Source organism: Balaenoptera ricei, chromosome 19 (genome assembly GCF_028023285.1).
Source record: "Balaenoptera ricei isolate mBalRic1 chromosome 19, mBalRic1.hap2, whole genome shotgun sequence".
Classification (NCBI taxonomy): domain Eukaryota; kingdom Metazoa; phylum Chordata; class Mammalia; order Artiodactyla; family Balaenopteridae; genus Balaenoptera; species Balaenoptera ricei.
In genome coordinates, this window is record NC_082657.1 from 1518305 (window position 1) to 1528620 (window position 10316).

General features: G+C 45.2%; 1 protein-coding gene across 2 annotated transcripts; it reads right to left on the reverse strand.

Moving 5' to 3' along the window:
• Positions 1 to 738: 738 nt before the first annotated feature.
• On the reverse strand, positions 739 to 10104 carry LOC132353224 (zinc finger protein OZF-like). 2 transcript variants are annotated; one of them, XM_059904266.1, is made up of 4 exons: positions 9852 to 10104; positions 7766 to 7804; positions 5823 to 5949; positions 739 to 4491 (listed from the first exon to the last, which is right to left on the reverse strand). In XM_059904266.1, exons 1-4 carry the CDS (start codon positions 9864 to 9866, stop codon positions 3113 to 3115), a joined length of 1560 nt encoding a protein of 519 aa, XP_059760249.1. In that variant the 5' UTR covers positions 9867 to 10104; the 3' UTR covers positions 739 to 3112. The 2 variants fall into 2 exon arrangements, with proteins under 2 accessions (XP_059760249.1, XP_059760248.1); XM_059904265.1 differs by having other exon boundaries at positions 7766 to 7853.
• Positions 10105 to 10316: the final 212 nt, after the last annotated feature.

Here is a 10316-nt window from a genome sequence, read left to right on the forward strand (position 1 = left end):
GTTCTAGAGGGCTTCCCTGGTGGCGTAGTGGTTAAGAATCCGCCTGCCAATGCAGGGGACACGGGTTCGAGCCCTGGTCTGGGAAGATCCCACATGCTGTAGAGCAACTAAGCCCGTGCGCCCCAACTACTGAGCCTGTGCTGTAGAGCCCGTGAACAACAACTACTGAGCCCGCATACCACAACGACTGAAGCCCGCGCCTACAGCCCGTGCTCCACAACGAGAGAAGCCACCGCAATGAGAAGCCTGCGCACCACAACGAAGAGCAGCCCCCGCTCGCCGCCAACTAAAGAAAGCCCGCGCCCACCGACAAAGACTCAACCCAGCCAAAAATCAATTAAAAAGAAAAGGTAGGGCTTCCCTGGTGGCGGCAGTGGTTGAGAATCTGCCTGCCAATGCGGGGGACATGGGTTCGAGCCCTGGTCTGGGAAGATCCCACATGCCGCGGAGCAACTAGGCCCGTGAGCCACAATTACTGAGCCTGCGTGTCTGGAGCCCGTGCTCCCCAACGAGAGGCCGCGATAATGAAAGGCCCGCACACTGCGATGAAGAGTGGCCCCCACTTGCCGCAACTAGAGAAAGCCCTCGCACAGAAACGAAGACCCAACACAGCCATAAATAAATAAACAAATAAATAAAATTTTTTTAAAAAAAGTAATGGAGAATAAGTTAATGAGGACTGTACGGTGGGAATAGCACAAACATTCCACCCAGCAAAGTAACTTCAGAAAAGTCAAGTTCTAACACATTTCTTTTATTGTCTTCTTAGTTATTATAAAAAGGGAAATATCAGCCAACATTCACTACCAGTTGGAAAATAACTACTGTGAACATCTGAGATACACAGCTGGCAAATGAACACATTAAAAACGTTCAGCATGATGAACCATTAGGGAAATGCCATCAGACCACAGCAAGATAACTCTACACACTTTTAAAACAGGTTAATATTTAATACATTTAATATAACAGCCAAGTACAGGTGAAAAATATAGGGGAACTTGAATGCTCCCATACCGTTGATGGGAATGCAAAACGGTACAGTCATTCACTTTAGAATATGAAACCATATATTCATATAAAGGATTTTATGTACATGTTCATAATAAGCTTATCTGTGATAGCCAAACCAGAAACACACCACAAAACCCCATCCTTTAACAGATGAATGGATAAACAGTCAAAGGGTGGTATATCCAAACAGTGTATTTTTCAGGAATTAATAAACTATTAGGGAATTCCCTAGTGGTCCAGTGGTTAGGACTCAGTGCTTTCACCGCTCAGGGCCTGGGTTCAGTCTCCGGTCGGGGAACTAAGATCCCACAAGCCTTGCAGCATGGCAAAAAGAAAAAAAAAAAAAAAACAGAACTATTCACATCAGCAACTTGGATGATTCTCAAGATAATTATGCACCATGAGAGAAAAAGGCAAATACAAAAGTAAACACATTAAGATTCCAATGATATTAAAACTCTAGGAAACATTAACTAATCGAATGTGAAAGAAAGTCAACAGTAGTTGCCTGGGAGCCCATGGAGAGATGTCAGAAGGTAGATATGGAACTGATGGATGTTTGTTATTATAATGATGGTTCTGTGATTTTACACATACTAAAACTTACCAAGCTGTACATTTTAAGTATATTCAGTTCAGTGCATACCAACTATGTAGCTTGATTAAGTTTTAATAAAAATTGGCTTCACATAAAAATCTGAATCTCCTTTTTGGAAAAGTAGAACTCTGGAAACCAACACATTAACTCCATCAGCTCTTCTTGTCTCATGGGAGGGACTCTGTCAGAGTAGCAATAAAGACACCCGTCTTTATAGCAATGAAAGGTGTTTCTACTTGAGTTATCCAGAACCTCTTCCTGAGTCATAAATAAACATGCCAGGACTACATGATTTCCCCACTTTCATTTTTTTTTGCACTGTGCAGCAACGGCCTTGAGATAAACAATTTGGAGATGCTATGGGATCCTAAAACCTTTACAGTATTCAGTCTGACACTGACTTGGACCTCAAGAGAAGAGAAACAGCTCTGTACCTCCTAAGGATTTCTGCAAAAACTTTATCCTAAATGGCCATAATCCCTGTACGTTTGTGGATGCAACTTTTTAATTTTCCTAAAGATCCCAAATTACAGCAATTTTTCTTTTTATCGGAGTACAGTTGCTTTACTGGATGCAGCTTTAGAAAAGGCTCTTCCCTACTTGTTTGCTTGTCTCTCACTCCCTATTAATTCCCTGAGTGTTTCTGTACCAAATATGGTTCCCACCTGATGTCTCTAATCTAACGCTCAGCAACACCAGCCTACCACGTTGTGGACATTATGGCTCATGGCTCTTTTCCAGCTGGACTTAGAGAACTTCTTCTCTTGAACAGTACTGGGGGTATGATGTGACATCCTATGTGAAAAAGAGAACAACTCATGCTGCTCCAAAAAACAGTGGTGGTTCTCACAACTGTCCTCATCTCAGGGTGACATCAGGACCCACCAAAAATTCTGATATCCAGGTCACAACATTATTCCCACAAAACCCTGCAGGCGGCCTTGGACAACAATGCAAATTAGACACAAACTGCAATGAAAACTATTCTCTGCCATGATACTATCCCCACTGAGGTATACAAAGTTCCCAAACAGGTGACATAGAGCTAGAAAAATCCATCCTGAGTATGACATGAAATAATGCCACTGAAAAAGGTAAACCTCTGTAAGCCACCAGCAGAACCCAGACTGGGTCACCTTGGTCAAAGCTGGTTAAGTCCATGGCCTAGTCAGTTAGACACAAGAGAATGACAACACCCAAGTGCTCAGGCTACTCATGCTTCCCTCCACAGGATGCGAGAGCACAGAGGTCTACCTACCCTGATCACACTGGGGCGACCGCCACTTGGTAGAGGTAAGATGATTTTTACCACAGAAACTCACACTTGACATTAGTCTGGCAAGGGCCCTGCACAGGTTAGAAAGTAGAGTGTAGCTCCTTAAAAGCTTCATATGAACCTGGTACTCAAAGGCAATCTACACACTAGGGCTGTTCAGATGTATGGCATTCAACTTCCAGTTGATGACTCCCTCACAGAGTCTATTCAGTATGATGTATTAACTAAGGAGACAGCTCATTTGCTGCTCTCATCTCATTTGAAGGCCTTTCTCCAGTATGAACTTTATGGTGACGAATGAGGTTAGACCTTCGGCTGAAAGCTTTCCTACATTTGCTGCACTCAAAGGGTCTGTCTGGGCTGTGAAGTTTCTGATGCTGAGTCAGAGCAGACCTTTGACTAAAGACTTTTCCACATTTGCTACATTCAAGAGGCCTCTCTGTAGTGTGAACTTTTTGGTGTTGAGTAAGTTGGGTGCTTTGGCTAAAGAACTCTCCACATTCAGTGCACTCATATGGTCTTTCTCCAGTGTGAATTCTCTGGTGTTGAGTGAGGCCAAAGCTTTGGCTAAAAAGTTTCCCACATTCAATGCATTTATAAGGCCTTGCTCCAGTGTGAACTCTCTGGTGCTTAATGAGAGTAGAGCTTTGGCTAAAAAGTTTCCCACATTCACTGCATTCATATGGCCTTTCACCAGTGTGGATTCTCTGGTGTTTAATGAGGCTGGGACTTTGGTTAAAGAATTTCCCACATTCACTGCACTCATAAGGCCTTGTGCCTGTGTGAACTCGCCGGTGTTTAATTAGGTTGGAGTTGGACGTAAAGAATTTTCCACATTCATTGCATTTATAAGGCCGTGATCCAGTGTGAATTCTCTGATGTTCACTGAGGCTGGAGCTTTGGCTAAAGAACTTCCCACATTCACTACACTCATAAGGCCTTTCTCCAGTGTGAATTCGCTGGTGCCGAACAAGTGTGGGTTTGTTGCTAAAAGCTTTCCCACATTCCCTGCACTCATAAGGCCTTTCTCCAGTGTGGACTCTCTGGTGCTGAATAAGTATGTGTTTATAGCTGAAGGTTTTCCCACATTCACTGCATTCATAAGGCCTCTCTCCAGTGTGGACTCTCTGGTGCTGAGCAAGCCTGTACTTGCGGCAGAAGGCTTTACCACATTCACTGCACTTATAGTGCCTTTGTTCATTGTGAAAGGCTTCCACACATTCGGCGTCCTTTTGTGGAGTGACCTGGTGCTGGAGACGGCTAGAGCTACCAGGGAAATTCTTCCCAGCCTCCTGGCATGTGGAAGACTTCTTGGATGCATGGACTGTGTGGCTGTTCATAAAGGCCTTACCCACGTCTCTTCTAAAGAGTTTCTTTCCACTGTGCTGGTGAAATTTTACACCTGACCTACACAGTTTCTGGCCAGGGTTTGTTCCGAGGTCCTCAGCTGGATGCAAACCACCTTCTAAGTCCGGGCTACACCTCTCCCAGGGATAGGCCTCCTGGGTGGACAGGTTTGTCTTTGAAGTATTTATTCGTGGCACTTCTACAAAAACATTCTGCTCAGAAGGTGTCTCCTTGACCTCTGCTCCATGCCAACAACCTGAAAGCACAGACATATGGATGAACTTCATGTAGATTTTGGTAGAAGGAGGCAGCCCCATCACAAATATCAAATATGTGTCTGACATACCAAGGAAATAATCCATAGGACTGTTTTCAGGACAAGGGAGCTGGGGGCAGGTAAGGAAAGGGCAGCTGTGCAGGACTGGGCCTCTCCACGTCACAGAACAGGGAGGACTCACCATGCAAAAGACACAAGGATGGGGTCGAGCAGAGGAGCTGGGGTCCACCACTCACTCCTCCAGGAACGGTTTTCACCAGGGCCCTGGTTGCTGGTGACACATGTGTGCTGTATGGAAAGCTGTGTCCAGGCCCAGCAAAATCCGATTGTCACTGAGTAGCTGGTGTTCAAGGACTATTTTGAGGATAGGTGCAGAACTCATGACACGTTAAGTGTAGGCCAATATTGAAAAGCAAAGAGGAGTTAGGATGGAGAGGACCAACGTGGAGTGGAAGACAGAGAAGCAAGGGATAATCCTGGGTTCGAAGTCAGAGTAGATACGACAGGAGTAAAGTGTCAAGAATGGGTAGGAAAGACAGAAATGAGGTACACAGTCACTGTCCTTGGCACCAAAACAGTGCTGGGCACAGGACATGTTCCTGATATGACTTGAATCCAACCATAATATCACATCCTTCCCCTGATGCCAATCACCAGACCCAGGCTCACTTTGAGCCCCTCATGTTGTGCCTGGAATCATGTCCACTCTGTCATGTACCCAGGGTTCTCCTCCCAGCTCCACTTGGACAACATGGGACCTAGAAAATGCAAGTCCTAAGGGAAAGACAGGACAGGTGAGCGGTCAGTACTGGCCCACAAGGGCAATCAATTCCAAAACAATCTCAGGAAAGAAAAACAGTATCCCATATTGAATCTTTGAGAAGAGTATCATTAGCAACAGCCAGGTGGACCCCACAAACAGTGACCATGTCGGGTCCGAGCAATTCCTGGTACAGTCAGGCCCCAGGAAATGACAGCCAGAAAAGGGCAGAACCTGGAGTACAGAGGTGGCATGGGTCTACAGTCAACTTAGCAGGGAGTGGCTGAGACTAATGAAACCCGCTGGACTAATTCCAAGTCATTTGACACAGAAAACCTTCAATGAAAAAACTTCAGAACACTTGGCATTAGGGCTACTTGTGAAAGGAGGTCATATACACACTCGGCCTTAGCACCGACAGCACAGATGACAGGGAAGCAGTAATAGAGATGTGCCCATTGTCTAGCTGTGAAAAAACAGACTTGCCTTTGGAAAAAAGGGGAAAGGCAGAGACCTGCCCAGGATGCTGGGATAGGTGTGAGGGCCTTACCCAATGATGCAACAAGTGCAAAGGTCTCCAACATGACATCACGGTACAGGAATCTCTGGGCCTCATCAAGAAGCCTCCATTCCTCCTGGGAAAAGTACACAGCCACGTCCTCAAAGGTCACAGAGCCCTGTGATGACAGGGACAGATGTCTCCATAAGCAGTCTCTCTCCCCAGGATCCTGTAAGTACCCCTAACCCATACTCACTCTGGGTTCATCATCCTCCCCAGCTCCCTAACTCAGAGGGCACTGGTACCGAATAACTCTTCATGCTTCCTTGAGCACTAGGTACAACTCTCAGCAGCAACAGGCAGGTGGACAGATAGATGCCATCTAAGCTGTGGGCCTGGTATGCAGGGCCCCCTCCCTCTCCTGTGAGACAACAGCCTGAGAGTCCCCAGGATCACGTCTCCTAGACACAAACAAACTTGGGCTCATCGGCCTCTCAAACTCCTGGTATGAGGGCCCTGGGGCATCTTGGTCACACACCTTCCCCACATGCATATTACTCACTGCCTAACTCCTCATACATCTGATCCCCATCACCACCACCCGGCCCACGAAACTGGCATGTCTCCTGGCTCCTCACATACCCTTCTGCACACAGCATCAGAAAGTGCCTGCCAATGCAACAGGATCCCACCGTACCCCAACTCTCCACTGGCGGTTCCCCAGCCCTGTTCTGAAGGCTTCCCCACCAGGCCTTGTTCCTGACTTTAACCTCGGTCAAAACATGCAGATCTAAATACCCCTGGTCTGGTTCCACTTCTGTGTTCCTCACTATGTCTCTTCACCAATTAGAACCTTGTCCATATAACACCCATTTAAAATCCACACCCACTTGACACACCTAAGGTAAACTCATCTGACAGAAACTCCCCAAGTTCCACCACAAAAGCCTGGTGAGTGCATAGGAGGAGAAATAACAGCAGCCTGACTTTGCTATCACTTCACCTCCATTTCTGCTTTCCCTTTGCATCAATTTCACAGCCACTCTCCCATGAAAACCTGGGCCACCTGCTGGACTTTCACCACCCCCTTCTGTGCCACTGATGATCAGTCCTGTTCCTTGAATGTCTTTGTGACACCCACAGCCCCCCTCTCCTCCCTTGTCCCCTAATGCATCCTGAAGCCTCCCCCAGCACTCTAGATCTGCATGTTCAGCTGTCCACTTGTCTCCTATACTTGGGAGTCACTGAAACAGCTGAGACTCAACATGGCCAAAACCCAAATCCTAATACTCTCACTAAAAAGGATTCCTACCACTGACTTCTGCATCTCAGTTTGATGGTACTTCCACACTTCCAGATGCAAAGGGAAAAAACTGGAGTCATCTGTGACCCCTCCACCTTAGAAAACCTGGTCAGCCCCTACTTTAAAAGCAAATCCAGAAGTCAAGTGTTTCTCCTACCTCCACATCCACCCACCCTGTCCAGCCACAACCAATGCTTATCTGGATGACTGCAACAGCCTCCTTGATTATCTCCTTGTCTTCCTCTCCCCCAGTCTGTTCTGCACTCTGCACCCAGGGGTAGCCTTTTAAATCCTAAGTAAGATCACTTTTCTTCTCTGTTTCAAATATACCATGGCTGCTATCACTCTCAGAACAGACTTCTGAGAGTACCATTCTAGGTGCAACTTCTCAAAGTACCACTCTAGGCCTGACTCCGACCCCCTTGCTCTCCATCCTCACCAGACATTAAGAGAGACCTAGAAGTCCTAGAACACTCCCATCTCACTCTCATCCCCAAGGCTTTGTACATACTAACCCCTGTACCTAAGACAACCTTTCACATCTCAGTCCACTGGCTGCCAAAAATGGGTATCTGTCCATATAACCTCTGGCCTGGACTTAGAAACTTGGGTTTAGGGTTTCTCTAAGGTCTTGAGATACCAAGGCCAGGAAGGGTGGCAGCAAAAGAGTTCCAGGACACCTGACACTCACCAGTGCAGTGTCCATAAGTGGTTCTGCTGAATGTGGAACCTGTAGGAAGAGCAGGGCCATGTAACTTTAATTCCCATCAGCAACATAGCTGAAAAAGAAGATTAATGAGTGAACCGTTTAATACTGAAGGCAAGGATAAATGCTCAAGGGAAAAATAAAGCATGTAAAAGAGGGCAGAAAATGTTATAGAGTTGTGCCATAAAGTCACGTGGATAACTTGAGAAAAGGCTTTCCAGAAGTGGGACAAACAGGTGAAAATCCTTTCTATCAGAGTCATGCCTGGTGTGTTTGAGCAGCATCCACGAGGATGGTGTGACTGGAGCCCAGTGAGCCAGAAGAATAAGGGATCGTGTTGGTGAGGAAGTGGTGTTGGCAGGTCATATAGCACTGTTAAAGCCCTGACCCATAAATATCAAAATTTAGTCTCATTTTATGTACATGTCTGTTTCTGACACTTCCATTTGTTTCCCTTTTTCTGTTTGTCCCTTGCCAATAACAGATTTTTCTCTTCCCATAGCTTGTAGCTGCCCCTAACAGGTGGCCAGGAGTTCTTATACTTCCTTTTCAAATTTTACTCTGGTTATATTAAAAAATTATTGTTTTATATAAAATTCCAGCTTACATAATCCATAGATTAAATTCCGATTTGAAATCACTATAACATTGTATAATTTAAGAATATGTACTTTTAATACTTATCCATATTCTTTGGTGTTAAATTTTCCATAAATATTCAGACAGATTATCTGTAATTTCCTACATGCTTTTCTCTCCTGTGGAAGAGAACAGAACCACCATTTTCTGACTATGCATTCAAAATGAATCTCTGATAAAGGGGTTGTTCCTAGAATCAGTAAAAGTGCTTGGCCTCCAGCAGTTGGGGATAACTGGACCTCATTTTGGACTCTTTAAATTTAAGAGAAAGGAAACAAGCTATAGGACCTGACCTCTATTCCATCCTCATTATAGAGACATGGAAATATCTTCTTGAGCTCTTAATATCCTGCTAGGGTTTTGAAGCATTATGACTTTTTATCCTTACAATGATTCTTTTCAGCCCCCTTAAAACAAGTATTTTAACAAAATATTTTAATCATTTTCTCTTACAAGATCACCAGAGGAAAATGATTTAACAGTAAAATAAATATTAGTGGAAGAGCACAATCTCTTAAAACACTAAAACCCTCTGTGTGTGTGGACTGTAAAAAAGTAAGTTTATGTAAGGCATAAGTGTGTGTCAAAATATAACTGTGAAATAGCTTAAGTATAATTTTCATTCAAAGAACTAAGTTAAAATTAGTAACACGGAGCAAAACAAGATGAGTAAGTGGAAACGTTAATTTAAATACAATAAAATTTTTAACATATAAACTAGACAGATGTGTGCTTTATATACTCCAGAACACATCGCAAGTATGGCTACAGTACTAGTGCTTATAGATACAGAAAGCAAACCAAAAAAAAAAAAAAAAAGAAAACCAAACAAAACCCAAACAAAAAAACCATAGGCAAAAAAAGGCCTTCAACAGGAAAACGTACAGACATTTTACTCATGTATTCATATCTACAGAATACTGCACAAAAAGGAAAATGGATACCCTGCATGAAAAACATGGATAAAGTCACACCATATTGTGCAAATGAAGAAAAACACATAATACTTATATGATTCCATTCATTAAATTTTAAAACAAGCAACCGAAACTAAACTGCAGCCGTCAAATATTTTCCACATAGTTGGCAAAACTATCAAGAAAAGCAAGTAAACGCTTACTTTAAACAACAGACAATACCTTAACTTTGGGGGGATGGGTATAATTGTTTTGAAGGACCCCACTGGCGGCTTCTGGGGTCGCATTTTTTGACCTCAGCGCTTAACAGATACTAATTTTAGAGCTGCTTATTCAACTGCATGTGTAAGTTCTGTGCAATTTTTATCCACGCAGGTCATATTTTAAAATCCGGAAAACCAAGGTTTGGGGGCACGAATAAATATAAATATAGGACACGCGCAAGAAAAAATTGGTAAGATCAGAAACAGTGCAGAATGAGAAGAGTTGGGGGAGGGCCCTGAGGGCGCATTTACCTGAATCAGACCCATCAGCGCGGCCGCCGCCAAGGGAGTCTGTGTGCGAAGGTGGGTCCCGGGCGCGGCGGCCCCCGTCCCGGCCCCGCGATAGAGTCAGGCCGGATAGCGCCCACACCGAGCCTCAGACCCGCCTCAGAGCAGCGGGCACAGCAGCTTCCTGGTTCCCTGATCTCGGGCTGGACCAGCGTCCTCAACCTCACCACCAGTGACCAGATCCGAGCTTACAAAATGTCGCCGGCGATCCACGCCGGAAGGCCCGCCCAAACGCCGTCCTCCAGACGGAAGTGCCTCTGCCCGAGTCTTCATTGGTCCAGTGCCGCTGACGCGCGGCGCAGTGCTTTCAGGGTAATGTAGTTCACAACGCTCCCGTCCCCGGCAAGAGGCGGTGCCCCCCAACCTCCAGGGAAATGTTCCGCCTCACCCGGAGGGTTGCTGGGAAGTACAGAGGCTGTGAGCACGGGG

Excerpts from the sequence above, each read along its gene's own strand:
- LOC132353224 (XM_059904265.1), bottom strand. The coding sequence starts at position 7,825 with ATGGCCCTGCTCTTCCTACAGGTTCCACATTCAGCAGAACCACTTATG. Across the intron at positions 5,950-7,765 it reads CACTTATGGACACTGCACTG|GGCTCTGTGACCTTTGAGGA; the intron begins GTGAGTGTCAGG and ends CTGTCATCACAG. Across the intron at positions 4,492-5,822 it reads TGCACTTGTTGCATCATTGG|GTTGTTGGCATGGAGCAGAG; the intron begins GTAAGGCCCTCA and ends CTGTGCTTTCAG.